The sequence below is a fragment of the Rhopalosiphum padi genome, chromosome 2, assembly GCF_020882245.1.
Source record: "Rhopalosiphum padi isolate XX-2018 chromosome 2, ASM2088224v1, whole genome shotgun sequence".
Taxonomy (NCBI): Eukaryota; Metazoa; Arthropoda; class Insecta; order Hemiptera; family Aphididae; genus Rhopalosiphum; species Rhopalosiphum padi.
Window position 1 is genome coordinate 18,280,192 of NC_083598.1, and position 17,667 is coordinate 18,297,858.

The following is a 17,667-nucleotide window of genomic DNA, read 5'->3' on the forward strand; positions in this document are numbered from 1 at the left end:
ATATGGTTCAAAATGCAATATGATTAGTGTGCAGGGTAGTACACCTTTATCCATTTGATAATCCATTTTTTTATAGTTTAATACATATACGATTTTTTTATACTCTATATCTCTATAGACTATTAGTATATTACATTATTAGGTACTAAATTTTATATTTTATATTTTTTTATTTACTATAATATTTCAAACTATTTCTTAATTTCCAAAATGCATTAAGCAATAAGCATACAAAAAACCATTTAAATTCATAATTAAAATATTAGGTATTTATATCAATTAATCAACAAATCAAACCAATCAATTAATCTTGCTTGTTAAAATTATAACTGTACACTGAGACGTTAAAAATTTTAATAATATATAATTAGATACAGGTACCACCTAATAAATATTTGTAAAAATTAAAAATATTCTAATAATACTTTACAGTCGATTTTTTTTTTACAATAAAATTATATTTACAGATCCATTTTACATAAAATTAATAGTTATGATAATATTGTAGCAGATATTTTTAATTATGATATTTTGGTGGGTGCATGTTTATATATATAACAACAGATTTTTAATATTGTTTTATGTTTCTTCAGGCTATACATATAGAGCATATTATATTTGATTTATTTCTTATTTTTTTGATGAAGTAATTATAATAATATTGTAGTTAGCATGAATGGCATACACGCCATTTTTTCAAATAAATAGCATAGCAAAAGATTGAAAGAACTTTGTATCCTTATTAACTTTGTCGTGTTTATATTTTATACGAAAAGGTTTTTGGATACATATAAATTAATTATTCCGTTTTAAATTTAACAAATTAACATAATTAATATTATAACTTTATAAGTTTCAACAGCGTCTAATTGTTGTGGTACTCATATAGTAATTTGTTATAAAGTAATTGTATACGATTATTAAGTTACTTCTTATTGTAGTTTATTAGGAACTATCGTGGCCAATCATTGTCATTGTAGCCTATCTAAAGTGCAAATATTACACTATTATATCGCAGCTATAATCTCATGAACCTTTTGCAAAAATGTATTTTCATCTATTAAAAATAATTAATAAAATCATTTTACGCGTTTTAAAGTTCATTTTTGACATTTTTCAGAAACATACTTATTTTCAAAATGTCTAGCATTATATTAGTTTTTTATTTCTAAAAAGTTATAAAACTGAAATTGAACATAATGGTTTTTAAATTACATTATAGTAAGTAATATTACAGTATACGTAATACCATTACTTACTATATAATATAATAATAGTAAAATGCGTAAAATGTAACAATTATCAAAAAAACGTACGCAGTTAAGATATTGTTATTACATTACGTGAGATCTAATAGTCGAACACGTCTTGTTAGTTTTTATCATTAAATATTACCCGATATAACTCAATGTAAAGATTTTCCGAACTAAGTGAAATATTCGATATATATTTATTATTATTATTATTATTATTTCATTATTAAAAACACTACTATAAGGAAAATTATTTCCATACCTTAAAATATTTTATGTTGGTACTGTAAATATGTTAATGATTTTATTTACTATAAACACCTACTAGATTTTCGAAGAGTGTTTTTTATTATCTGCGAATAATTATATTTCTGTGTTTTCCTTAATTGGATATCAAGTACCTACAGCCAGTACAGTTTTTAACACATTTAAAAAACGAGTTTTTTTTTAAATATAATGTAAGAAATTTTGAATTAAATGAGACAAAAGTAAAAAAGCAAAATAAGATAGAAGTAATAATTTTGGAATATTTTGATTCATATTCAAAAACATTAAATAATTAAATATATAACTCAACTAGTTGAATTAAATTTTAGTTTCAGCATTTAGGAATCACAAAAATTATTGTTCTAAAACACGTTTTGTGATTTTGATATTGTGGCGATAATGTGTCTCCAATCCAAGTATGATTATACAATATACAATATAATGGAAAGACTGATAGAACGTTGAGATTTGTATTTTTATCTATATACGTATAGCGTTACACTATAAGGTCATATTTTTATTTATTGATACATGGTTTCTGCGGCTGTAATTGGTAACTGTTTTTAACACTGAATTAACTCATAATAATTATACTATTTTTCAATTTCCCAGCCTATATTATATAATATATATAAAAATATATGAACTACTGAACCACTTCATAATTTTTGATACAAATTATTCTTACTTAAATTTCTTTTTTCTTTGTCATTTTCTGTGAACTACCTATACAGTTATAATTGGTTATCATTTAATCATTCAAAAATAAAAATTTGTTTTTTATTAAAGATAAAATTTGATAAAAAAAAAAAATTATTATTATTTAACAAGTTGTGAATATATTTAAAACTAAAGTAATATTATAAATAAAATGAAATATGAGAAAACATTAATTTTAACGCTGAATAATTTGTTGGTGTATTATATAATGAAACTTGCCGTATACAATCATATTATTCGAATGATTCCAATACGATTTCCTCATATTATTATTCATATAATTTCATTAATAAATATTCATATCAATTTTTTTTATATATATAACAGTGCTGTTAATTGTATTTATGATCTTAACAAATACAGTACCTAGTATAGTGTTAATACTCAATAGTTGTTGAGTTTTAATTTTTTATACTAACTTATTTTTCTGATAAATTAAAAAACTATACAATTATGTTAGTCAAATTATAGGTACGAGAGTTAAATAATTTTTTAATTTATTCAAAAAGAAGTATGTTTATTTAATTACTACATGAGACACACTTGTGATTGCGTAACTTTAAAATATTTACACTCGCTGTACATTGTGGTTTAGACACACAATCTTATTTTTATCAAAGACCCCCCTCTCTAATTTATTTATTTCGATAAGAGGAACTCCAACAATATTACATATGTATTAAGTATATACAATATTTATAATTGTGCTATACAAATTAGATCGTTAATTGTAGGAAATTTGATATTTTATTTAGTATAATTAAATCAAAATTTAAATTAAAAAAAAAAATTGATATATTCATAATACATTTTTGAGTTTTAGAATAGGTATTAGGATTCCTAATTTTTTATTTATATTAAAAAAAAAAATGTTTTTATGTACTACACTGTTTTACAGTTTTTAATAATTGTGATGGTTACACTACATACTATTGCACGTAACAACATACCTATTAAGCAATTATTGGTTTACAAAAATATTTTGTTCAACTAATGATTATTAGAAGCAATTTTAAACTTTAATACATAGGTATTTAAGTAATAATAGTATTTTAATTTAATATAAACTGGTGGCTGACCAATCTTCACTAAATAGCGGTTATATTATTATATTAAATATAAAGAAATAAACTGCATCACCCAAAAGGGCACAAAATTGCTTAATGATAATTATAACCTAATCAATATAATTAATACAATATAATGGTCAGGTTCTAATCAATTTTCTTGAAAGAATTAAGTATTATATAAACTGATTTGTATTTTCCAGATTACTTACTTAAAATAATTGGAAATATAAACAAATCGCAACATTTTTTTTCTCTTTTTTTCCAGTAAATTAATATTCCAAAAGAAAATCATTTTTAAATAATTTTGACATGATTCTTTTCACAGTAGTTTTTACATTTTTCCCTCTAACATGTGATAATTTATCTATAAATATAGTTAATTATAATTCTGTTTTACTTTTCTAACTATTTAAATTATAATATACTTACCAAAGCTTTTTTTAATTCTTTTTTTTTTCGACTACCGAATTGATTATAGATTTATATAGAGTAATAAAGTGTACACAATAATAATGTATATTTCAGATCTCTACTTTACCGGACACCCTTTTTTTTTTGGACTTGTGTAGTTAGGTATACTAAAAAAGATGGTTAAGTCAGAACTTGGCGCAAATAATTAAATTTTAAATTATAACATTTTAAAATTTGAGTAGTTTTACAATTTATTTAATAGTTAGTTTAATGTTTGGCTACAGGTACATGAAGTGAGGTGCAGTGGTCTCAAAGTTCGCAAGAGAGGCAGCTGCTCATTCTGACACACCCGTGCGCACGACTATAAGTATATAGACATATAGTAATTTTAATTTTGATCGAATAATTAATTTTTAATATTATTTATATACAATATTGTAAATATTTATCAAATATATTTTTTGAATTATTTATTAAATCACTATTAACATTAATATATATTTTTAATCATTGTTAAATATTTAATATATTTTATTGAATTCAATGTATTTAATAGCATCGTTTTACATTTAACTAATACGTATTAAATATATTTAAATTATTATTATTTATTAAATAATGAACTACAAATATTAGTTTTTAAATATTTAATTATTGTCCTGGAAATATTTAAAATTAAATATTTATCAACTTTTATCATTAAGTATTGTTAATTGGGTTATGTTATAACAACACTTTTTGTACACACAGATTTTCTGCACGTTGTAATAATTATAGGTACGTCATGCGAATTATACTAGTATATTACTAGTATTATTACTAGTATATTATAATATATTTTTATTGAACAGCTGAATGTAAGAATCTGTAGATATTAGGCTTAAAAATTATATTCAGTTAATAAAATATATTATATATGATATTGTTATAGAGTAAAACCTCGATTATTCGTGATAATAGTGGGGGAGGGGTCACACGAATAAATGAAAAACACGGTTAATTGAGACTTTTTATTTATTTATTTATTTATTTAACAATGTTATATACATAATACATATGTGTGTAAATTGTCTTGTTAAAAAGTTATGTCAAGGCTTAAAATATTAAATAATTAATCCTTTATATTTTTTTTAACACTATTTATAATACAGATTGTAGACTGTTTTGATAAATTATTATTATTTATTATTTCGTAACCTATGTACAATATAATATTATGTACTGCTTACGTGCCTATTTTCTTTTGCTTTTAGTGCATACAAGTTTTCGGAAGAGGATGCACGGTTAATCGCAAATACAGGTAATCAAGTCATCGAGGTTTTACTGTATTGTAACTGTGTATTATTTATGTTAATACATACACGTGAATTATGAACGAGATGACCTCAAACTTAGTAAGTATAATTGTATACTGATATGACGACAATATCTCTTGCATGTAAAGTAAACAACACACAACATTATATCATGTAGATCGATCATAAATTAAACTTGAATGATATGATTTTAGAACTGAAACACACACGACACAACTGTTACAAAAATAAAACAACGGAGGTCATAGCTAATCGGTGACTTAAAAGTGTATACTATAAAATATTATTTTACCATTTCATTATATATTATACATATATTTTTTATAAGTAAGAGAAATTAGATGGGTTTCTCAACTCGTACATAGACGTGACACGCGATCCTAAATACCACCAAAATTACATCATAATATTGCTTATTTCTCTCGATTCGATCACAACTTCCTACAGCCGTTTTTGTGATTATATTGGGAAAATAGTTGAGAAACAATACGTGAATTATTTATTTTTTAATTCTTATTGTAAAATAGTGCGAATTTTCAGTATTAATACTTGCCACAATAATGCAAGATATTCATGTAATAGTGTAATACTAAAATAAAGTATCTTAATTTTCAAAAACGAATGCAAGTACTGGCTTGCGAAAAATATTCTATGAGAAATATAAAAACACAAAACTAAATTGTTTAAGTTAGATCTAAAGAGACTACGGTTTATTTTTTATAAACTACAAATGTTTTGAGGAAAAAATTAAGTGATAAGATGTGCTGAAAAACGAAGTTTCCTTTAATTTACGTGATAGATGCGTTTTATTTCGAAAACTACTTCCCAATAATATTATATTATACTATCGATCAGCGCGTGGACGTGTTTTCTGCTACGTTACCCAGTCTGCGAGGCAAATATTATAACCAACTTTTGCATGGTGTCCTCTAGAGATTTGTATAATTTATATTTAAATAAAATCGTTGAAATGCAATAAAGGTGTTATTGTTATATTGTGCAATATAATACAATTCGTGATCTAATATAAAATTACAAATTTTAATTGATAAAATATAATATGCACTTATCGAAAATCTACATTTTATATTTATAAAATATCGGTATACATTATGTAGAATGTAAACAGTTATTTTATCAGAACATAAAAATAAATAAATTATAATATAACACAAAACACGTTATATTAGATATGTACCTATATGGCTATACTTATATAGGCCCAAAATGCGGTGCATTTGAATTGCATGAAAAATCAATAAAGATAAAAATTTAAATGTCCGAATTGCATGCCGTGTACCTATAAGTTTATCTTTATTTATAATGCACATGTGTACAACTTAAACTTGATTTTTGATTTTTCTATTTTTTTTTAAAAAAACCGTAAGGATATAGAAACTGATTAGTTTTTAAATTTAAATATTTTTATATTCGAATAATCATTTTACCAAATTGGAGGAGATGACAATGTGAATATTAAATAAAATTATTGTATTTTAAGATAATCAAGTAAATGTATTTTATATTTTTACATGGCATTATTGGCATTTCATATAAATAATAATAATTTAATAATAATAAAATTTGGTGTTGTTTTTTGACAATATACAATATAGTATAAGTATATAATATATAATAATAAAAATGATAGTATATAATAATAAAATATGTCAATGTGGAAAATATATAATAATAATATTAATAGCATTTTGTGAATTTTGAGCTCAATAAAAACAAATTTAACATTTTGTCTTTTTTTTTTCTATAAATTTCAATATCAGTCCCGCGATAGCTGTTATTTGATACGTACACATTGTACGCGCTCCTGTACATTAATTAACTCGCTAATTAATTTATTAAATTTTTTTATATTTTATTTTTTATTCCTATACTAATAGTTATCTGATAATATACGTTCAACTACTAAATTAATTTTATGTGTAAAAAATAAAATCAGTATTTCACTTAAATAAGTTTGTTACCTATACCCACGCTATCTCTTGTCTTCGAAATATACATTCTTACTCTTGCTATATTTATATTAATTTTAAAATCAAATAAATATTAATAAAAATCAAATCAATCAAATCAGTCCGATCACTTAATCAAAATCGAATAAAAAACACAACTGATAAGTATATTTTGCCATTTTGGTCTGTTATGAAGACAAACAACAAAATAAATTACTCAAATCCAGATTCATATAGAATTAATTCATCTTCTTAAAGACAAGAAAGCAGAACATCAACATTTGAATGTTGACTCATCGAGATTAAACAAGTTTAACTTACTAATGTCCTTCATAAAGTAAATAAAAATTCTTAACCGCTAGTTTTCGTTAATTTGGAACCTATGTTCAAATCTAAAGATATCTTTAAATTATCAGCTTTACTACAATAAAAATTAAAAAATTATATAAATCCATAGTAGATAATTAGCCATTGCATAAAATACAAAAAAATACGGTCATACAAGGGATTATTGTTGCTATCATCCTCGCTCGTACGCTGCGGAGCTGGTCATCAATCTTCAGTCTTCCCCAATCCAAGAGACGACCCACCAAAATATGCAAATTTTTCCGAAAACCATCCTGTTGGCTACAATGGTTATTCAATTTATAGAGAACTTCAACAAAAGAAAAATCAACTTCAAAAAGTTATCTTGTTACTGATAATACTAGTTATAAGACTTCAAATGTACGAAGTAGCCACCCACCAAATGACTCTTTATCCTCTTAATATTTACTTCCCCATCAACCCAAAACCTAAGCTTATATCTCATCTAACCAATCTAATAATCACGCACTTCCCTCTGATCATTTACAATTATAGTCGTAATATCAGTAAAAATAAAATTCTCACACTTTTTTACTGCCACATATGACTTTATGGTTATTATACTTATACTAAACTCGGATTTAGTCTTTTAATGATGTTTATAGGTATTCATAATATAATAATAATTATTATTGAGGTTCATTTTCAATTTTGAAAAATTTAGTTATAATTTATAGCCATTGGGCAACATAAAATAATAGACCATTATGGATGCGATCCATACATACTTTATAAAGTCGGTGTCCTGTGGGTGACGTAACTTCATTCACGCCATTGCTTTGAATTATAGTATAGTTACAAGTACAAAATATGTGAGTGTTCTACTAATAAGAATTCAATTTAATAACAATATACGCGAAAAAAAATAATATAATGTTATGCACTTATAATTGCTGTTCTTGTGTGCATGTGCAAAGTAATAATAATTTGTAATATTATGAAATACAACAATCATTATGAAATACTATTGGTAGAAGAATTTTTAAATATATGTTTATTATACATTTTACAATATACATACATGTAAAAGGAAATAACATAAGAGGAAAAAATAACTATTTTTTTTTTAATAATAATTTAATCGGTTTATCGTTTTTAAATCGAAAATTTATTTTAAAACGTATATAATGTAAAGTGCCATGCTTGAATAAACAGGGTGATTACTTTAAAACGCATCAATTAAAAATTTGAAATATTTACAACACGATGTTTTTTAACGTAACCTACATAATTCTTCACATTTTTTTTTTTGTTATGAGTAAGTTTATATTCTGTTTAAATTGTTTACTGAATTTAAATGATATTATTTTGTTTCCAAATCTCATGTCGGTGTATATGATATACCTGAAAATAATTGTGCTAACTGATAATAATAATGATTATTATGTTGAACTGTTAATGTTTTTAGTATTACGTCGCTTATAGAATAATAAATAGGAACCCCGCTAATTTATGGATTTGAAGTGCACTTCTCCGGTCGTCTTTAAACTTATTAAGAACGCTAAGCTCAAGAACAAAAACATAGAGTAATCGTATCACCGTTTGAGAACTTAAAAGTAAAATACATGTATAAATTACTCATTTCGCCTTAACATGTCGTGTAAAAACACAATATTATGTTACTATTATATGTATCATTTTAAAATTTAATTATGTACCTATACGATATTTTTTGAACTAAAAATAGAAGTAAAAATGAATAACAACAAATAATAAACAAAACAGAACAACATTGAATTTTAACGCAACAACCATAAAAATAATAACGGCAGCAACATCGACAGCGGTAAAAATAATAAATAACGAATAAAGAAAAATATCACAAGCGTAGTATAATATATGAGATCTTTTACACCATTTCTGCTATGTTTCAAAATTATCAACTTATACATATTAAGCTGACGGTGCAATCCGCCATATGTATATGATCTATAATATTATTAATCTCCTTATATTTTGGTTTACATTATAGTACACGACCTCGATGCTACGAAATCAGTTGGTCAGGTAAGACCGAAAGTGAAACCATTATATTTACAGTCAAAAATCCTCTCTCAGTCTCTCTCTCTCTCTCTCACTCTCTCTCTCTCTGTCTCTCTTCAATGCGCTTCGCCGTCGGCAACAAGAGTGGGAGGAACGCCGCAACCCAACGACGACGACATTAATCGTAGCCGACTGTCGCAATCGGGTCTTTGAGTAATTTCGCATTCGCGTGGAGTGATCACATTTACTTACACGCGCGTAAGTCGCCGTCGTCGTTCTCTCGGATTTTCGCGAAAACCGTGGCTCGTGAGGCCCGCGAACGTTACACGGTTTAACGCCAGGCCGGAGACAACAATACGATATACCTGCACATCATGTTTGAACTCAACCTGTACAACATCGCGCTTATCCCGACGGCGATTTTGATAATTTTGATATCGTTCGCGATATGGTCGCGACTTCAGAAGCCGCTGGAATACAGGCAGATCTCGTCACATGTGCCGTCCATCACGAAAAGCCTCTGGAGCGAGATGCTGTTTTCGTGCACCATAGCGATGAAACATCCTAAAGGTATGGACCAAAACATTCGGAAAGCGATACTGTAATACATACCTACGAATTACGATCATGATAATAGTATGATGTTGTAATATATTATATGACAATTATTATATATATATATATTAAATATTATTAATATATTATGTATATTATATGTGTATGACAAAAATGCCAAGCTGCCAATCCATGTTCGTCCCATTTTAACTATTAATAACGCATTTATTTCATTTATTTGACATAATATTTTGATTTTTAGAAAAGTTTTCATAATATTATTTTTGATGTGATGCTTAAATACTCAAAAATTACCCAATAAAATTTCGAATTAAATAAATCTAAATTTTAAAAAAATAATAATAATCTACTTATCAACGCACATTACAAAAAAATTTTGTATCGTAGACATTGTGTACTTACGTCAGGCACTACTTCAAGGACATACAACTCTAAGTATTTCAAAATGTTGTTTTTAAGTAAACGTATAATTTCCCAATAATAAAAACATTCATGAATACATAATTAAAAATATCGTGGTGAGAATGCTTTGCGAATTACATTTTGTAAAGGAATAATGATTTATTTAAGCACGTAAAACGATAGTTTTTTGTATCATTTAGAAAACTGTATTTATACATAAGTTCGAAATAGTTTATCAAATGATCGTACAATTAAATTTTAATCTAATGTTTTGTTTCAAATGTATTACTTTTGTTAAACGGCTATATTTTTAAAATGTTGATGTATCTATATTAATATTGAAAATTCTACAGGATAAACACTGTTTCTTTTATCTAAATTTTAAATTATTTTTAATTTTAAAAAGATTTTTTTTTAATTTCATTGAAAATTGTGTTTTTTTGTAATAACAAAGAACCTTAAATTAACTCTGTAATTACTTTTGCATTTATCATTTGTTGCTACCAATTATTATTTTTATATGTAACGTACATCATTACTTCACTGATAAAAACTAGTCGGCAAAACAACTACTATATTGAATTATGTATATAAATAGGTAGATACTTCTGGGAGTAATGACTTATGCATACTGCACTTCCGGTAAATTGCGTATGTAATTGACACCAAGTCCATATTATATAATATACTATTAAGTATAATATCGATATTCATGTAAGATAAAAGTTTAAATTAAACAGTAAAACATTTTTTTAGAAAATTCAAAGATATTACGATGTTTGTACCAATACTAACTAATAGGATAAATTAAATATATAAAAATTAGTTTTTATTTAAATATTTTAAACAACTGAGAGTAGTTATTACTTCCCACTTTATAAAGTTGATAGAAATTCAAATAAAATACAATTATAATTTATAATAGAATAAATGACTCATTTTATATATTATATTTGCAATATTTTTATAGATAGCTATAAATTCTACAGATCATAAATTTCTATACTAAATGACTGATTATATTTACAATGTATAGTCTATTTTTCTTTGGTGTTTTTTAAATGTCTATAAATATGAATCATATAATTAAAACTAAAATTTATGAGTTAAATTAATTGTATACCTATATAGTATATATAATATTTCTTAATTATATCTCCATTTCCATCATCATTGCAATATGATCAGACATTGTTTTGTTAGCTCCTAAATTATAATATTACAACCTTTATAAAAACAGTTAAGGAATTCTACCGATTCGTGCACTTAATTTCACCTTGGACACCATTTACGGATAAAAAGCCGAGGCATCAATTTTACGACAAAATAAAATAATGATAATTCGGCATTTTTGTCTCACATTTTTTTTATACATATATTTTAACTTTTCTTGTTTACTCGAACGTTTTGGTTTGTTTTTAAAAGATTTTTAATAATCAATCATTTGCTGTAGCGGCATGTTACGTTTTGACTATCATAATACAAACTTCAAAGTTCGCCATACTACATTTAAACGGGATTTGTCGACTTTGTTGCTTCCATTTATCAGATTCTGAACGAATTATGAATGTACACTATTTTTATTTTTATGGATACATTTTGCTTGATTAGTTCGAAATCTAATCTATACTCGGGCGAGGTTGCTTTTTATCCTTTCAATAGCTTTTTTAAGCATAAGCGAAACTATAAAAGAAATATTCATGAAATGAAAAAAGAGATATAATTGTCACCGAGCGCCGTTCACAATGTCTTTTTCAATGCCTCAATTCCTCATTATTTTCTAATTCAATATTACAACATAAATATTTTGTTGTGAATAATTTCATTTTTTATCCACATGGTTATGAACACTTATTTCAAATAAAATGGTTTAACTTCTATAGTATTAAAACAATAATGTTGGTTTTATAAAATGAACTAATTTCTCTGTTACCATAATCGTTTTGGTCGAACTCAAACGGAACTAATAAAATATTATATGACTACAGTCATAACATTTGTATAACAAAATTATATACATATTAAACATTATACACCATTGTATCTATATTATAGATATTAGATAACTTACACAAAATTGGATATATCTTTCTGTTTAGTTTTTAGTAAAAAATAGTTTTTGTTTTTATTATATTTAATAATTAACTCTTTACTTTAACTAACAATCTTAGATTTGTTGCCGTTCTTCAAGGAAATATTTGAAAACAACGGCCCAGTAGTTCATGTCAATATCACTGGACGGTCATATGTATTGCTAAATGATCCAGATGACATAAAAGTGAGTAAATTTGAATAATTCTATGTGACTATAGGAAGTGTAAACTGTATCACGGTTGTTTAAAGTCCTTTGATTTTTATTTTGTGTACTGATTCCTTCGCATGCTGCATGCATAATGTATTATTCGGCGTTAGTTTGCGTCTAAAATTCATATTATATAATAAATGAAAAATCAAATACTATAAAATTTTCGAGATTATCATTTTTTTTTATATATATAATTATATTTAGTTTATTACATAAAAGACCCTAACCACTAAACACCCTTCTATAAAAACGTAACGCAAATGAATTCCCAATTATTTCACTTCCAGGAAATCCAACAAAAAAAACTTAAGCTGTAGATGGTCTAGTGATTTTTTAAGTTAATATAGTATTTACAATTTATTTTATTTTATTTTGTTAACACTTTTTAAACGTACTACTGAAGTGGTAACGCCTTCTTCAATAAGCCCACAATGTTAAGTATATAATTATTCTTTATAAATAATTTAATGATTCAGATGTTATCTCTTCAACTAATCGAATCAAATATATTATGAACACATTAAAGAATGAATTTTCAATATATATAATTAACGGTTAATTTAAGTATGCGTTACAAGGTTAAGAAAAAGATAAATACGAAAATATATATGTAAAAAACTATTATAATTATAAAACCTAATCTAACATACGTGTAAATATTAATAATTTATAACCAGATCTCTTTCGTTAGTTGGTTAATTATTTCTAGCTTAATAATATACTAATATTTAAGTTTAAAAATAATGATTATTAGAAAGACTTGTATATTATAATGGTCGAACAATTAAAATAAGAAAAATTAGAAAAATTTAATAAAAAAATAGCCCCTCGTTATCAACACAAAGCTATAATATTATAATCAATTTTTCAAAATAAATGAAAAATGAATTACAAATAAATTCGATCAAAACTTAGTAACTTGATTTTGTCAAATTATGTGCGTTTTTTCTCCAAAAAATCACTATAACTGTTTCAGCAAATGTTTTAATGTTTTTTTAAATTATCTGAAATTGATCCTAAATAAAATATGTAAATAGCTGTATTTTTTGTTCAATAGATTCTATTATCCAGTTCACAGTACATAAAAAAGGGTCCTGAATATGAAATGTTGAAACCATGGCTAAACGATGGACTTTTATTAAGCTCAGGTATTCTTAATTATTTAAATTAATAAGAAACAAAGCATACGCATAAGAAATACTGGTATACATAAAGATAATGTCAAATATTTTTCTTTAGGTTTAAAATGGCAAAATCGTCGAAAGCTCCTAACCAACACTTTTCACTTTAAAACATTAGACATGTATAATCCTGCCGTCAATAAGCATGCAAAGGTATTTGCGAAAAAGCTCTTGGACGCGTGTGCGGACAATAAAGAAATTTCCATCCCGGAATACGTGACATTATGTTCTTTAGACATAATCTGTGGTAATTTGTTAATCGGTTTTATTAAAATTGTATGTGCGACATACCGAGATATTTCACGGCTTGACTATCCTAATCAATTATAAAAAGTACAATATGACAGGTTAGATCACTTATTCAATGGTCATGCGTACTCGTGTATTTTACAATTTTCTTTCAAAAATTCGAGTCGTGTTCAAAGAAATAATTTTTATTATTATTAATAATATTTATAAATATGTGTCTAAAAAATAAATTATTTATCACATTTTTAAGAATAAACAAAATTAATGTGTATGCAAATTAAAAGTAAACAAAAAATAAGTTGTGAGCAATTGTCTTTATTAATTAAAATTTACAATACTTTTGACTATTGTAAATTTTTTGTTTAAAACATAATTTGATATAGGTAGGTACTTGGTAATTTTGTTGTAACGTGTTGTTTATTTCTCTATTTATTATTATTTTATTGATAAGGTTTACTCAACAATAATTTTAGATAGTCAAACTACCGATTATAATCTACAACTATATAACCGTATTTATTAATTAGGCATTCATTTGTGCGTGTATAATAAAGGTATATTTATCACATTTATTTTTAACATTATTTATTATACTAATATTATGTACTTGATTATTTTTTTGTATGTATAAAAATATTATATATTATATTTATAAATGTCTAGAAAGATATATTTTGAAACACCATTATTTTCATACATTAATTAATTAGCAAATCAGGTGAATAGGCGTATTCGAACACCAAAATTATATTTATAGTTTATAATTGATAAAAATAATAAGTCTTTAGATAAAAACATAAACTAAAGAAAAAAGGCTTAACCTTTAACTGCTGAATAAAAATAAAATACATCTCTAAATTAGACTGATCAATCGATCGATTCGGTAACTTTAATGCCTAATTAGTAATTAAGATGATGTAATTACTATCATCTTAATAATTTAATTTATTATTTTAGAAACAATTATGGGTACTGAAATGAATGCTCAAAAAGGAAAATCGGTTCAATACGTCTATTCCATTAAAAGGTAAAAAATGAAAAATATTTTAATTAATATTTAATTTTTTTGCAATTCTACAAAATATTAATTTATGATTATTGTTTTAAAGTGCTTGCAGGTCAGTGATTGATCGAATTTTCAAATTTTGGCTTTGGAATGACCTAATTTATAGAATAAGCGAAAGTGGTCGATCATTTTTTAAATCAATTAAAGTGTTACATGAATATACAGATAATGTTTGTATACTAAAAATTCTATATTTTTATACTTAGTAACCTTTTACTGTTATAACAGCAGCGGTTATTAGTTGAAATTAGGGACCTCTATTTCACGTGTATTTGAGAACACGGAAGCACGTGTTTTTATGAAAATAGTACTAAAATGCGTGTTATTAAAATACACGTGTATTAAAAGTCCATGCACAACAGCTAATAATCAATGGTGAATACAAGAATGGGCACGTACCCTGTGTGCCTCCACCCGTTGTCATTTATAAAAACTAATATTTAAATCCTATAACTTTATTTTTTATATCTGAAACTTTTTTTCAATAAAATCTATTTATGTGTGATTTACAGATTTTAAGTATTGCATGATCAATCTACTTGTAAAACAAAATGTTCGATAAATACTACAAAACTAAATAATTCTTTTAATTACCATTTATATTCATACGACATATTACGAATTATAAATGTTTTCGTTTGATTTTTCTTTGAATGTCAATAATTACAAACATTTTGTCCAGCTTTCTCATATACCTTATACTATTATGGGTTTTCCGTACTGGGTTTACCTATATCTGTAAATACGAAACAACAATTTTCAGATAATAATAACTCAATACATGTCAGAATAAGACGGAAATATTATTAATTTTATAAAAATAAAATTCTGGACCTTAATTACACGGGTATATAAATTTTTAATACACGTGAACACGAACTTTAAAAACACTTGTAATTAAATGCACGGGTGTTCGTATATTTTATTATTTAAGGTATGAACTACGTGTAACAAATATTAAATTTTAATAAATTAATTCACTAAAATCTATTCGTTTAACATAAAAGGAGTACTATCTTCTCTACGTTATACACAACTCGAAAATAGTCGACGCGAAATCTATGTGCCATGGCAATGTTTGTGTTAATGGGGGTGAAATATTATGGTATAGAGTTGTGGTGCCACGTTTGAGATTATCAATCAACTTACCATAATATTTGTATTTTACTACTTATAGGTCATCAAATGTAAACAATCGTTGTTAAAAAACTCCGAAAATCAAAAACTGCAATCTGAAAGCAAGCCTGGTACGTACATACAAATTATAATTATCAGTCCTCCTGTTTGATATTATTTTCAATTTTATAACAGCGCATACATTTTTTGTACTAATATTCGTTTAGAAAAAAAGCAAATAAAATCGTTCTTGGATTTACTTCTTGACGTTTTGAATGAAAATCCGGATCAAATGACGATCAAAGACATTCGGGAAGAAGTAGATACGTTTCTTTTCGAGGGTCATGACACATCTTCCATAGCGATGACGATGACCATTTTATTGTTGGGAATGCACCAAGATATTCAAGTAAGATATGTGTTTTTTTTTCATACATAGTTCTTAATTGTGCGTTACATTTTTAATATAAAAACAGTAACTTTAAGGATCGCGCTAGGGAAGAGCTACATAGTATATTTGGCGACTCCGACAGAGACGCTACAATGGAAGACTTAAACGCCATGAGATATTTAGATGCAGTCATTAAAGAATCACTCCGGCTGTATCCAAGTGTACCAAGTTTTACGAGAGAATTGAATACAACTTTACAGCTCAGTAAGTATCTCATTTGAAATAAAATATTATTTTAAAAACAATTTCGACCATATAAACTAAGTATATTAAAAATAATTTTTTAACGGGAAATAAGCATTTTCTTAAAAAAATATAATAAATTAACGATGTTTTGTATTTTATATAATGTTTATAAATTCATTTTATTTGTAATAATTTTATTTATAGAGAACTATAGCATCCCTCCATTGACAACTGTGGTAATATTTCCATACATTTTACACCGAAATGAAAACATTTATTCAAAACCTGAAGACTTTATTCCTGAAAGATTTTTAGACGAAGAAAATAAATCAAAATTTCTATTTGGATATATACCGTTCAGCGCAGGCGCAAGGAATTGCATTGGTAACTTAAATTTTTTCATTTCATACAATATTCAAGAGATAATATGATCATTGATCAAGTATATTCGTATATATACGTAAAACGATAATAATACTAAAAAATTATTAACTAATACTAACAGTTAAAAAAAACAAATCATGTTAAATTGTTAATCGGTTCAACCGGATATTGTTTTAGGACAAAAATATGCTATGAATCAAATGAAAACAGTAATATCGACAGTATTAAGAAATGCAAAGATTGTATCATCGGGATGCAAAGAAGACATTAAAATCAGTATGCAATTACTTATCAGAATAGAGTCGCTTCCAAAAGTGATATTTCATAAACTTTAGTTAAGTATAATTTATAGTGTATTATATAATTAGTAATAATTTAACGTTTTTTGTTTTTGT

General features: G+C 25.3%; 1 protein-coding gene across 1 annotated transcript; it reads left to right on the forward strand.

Moving 5' to 3' along the window:
- The first annotated feature begins 9,532 nt into the window (after nucleotides 1–9,532).
- LOC132921673 (cytochrome P450 4V2-like) lies at nucleotides 9,533–17,667 on the forward strand. Its single transcript, XM_060984824.1, has 11 exons — nucleotides 9,533–9,926; nucleotides 12,506–12,612; nucleotides 13,697–13,787; nucleotides 13,879–14,067; nucleotides 15,027–15,096; nucleotides 15,179–15,305; nucleotides 16,313–16,382; nucleotides 16,479–16,660; nucleotides 16,738–16,906; nucleotides 17,093–17,272; nucleotides 17,450–17,667. Exons 1-11 carry the CDS (start codon nucleotides 9,731–9,733, stop codon nucleotides 17,605–17,607), a joined length of 1,539 nt encoding a protein of 512 aa, XP_060840807.1. The 5' UTR covers nucleotides 9,533–9,730; the 3' UTR covers nucleotides 17,608–17,667.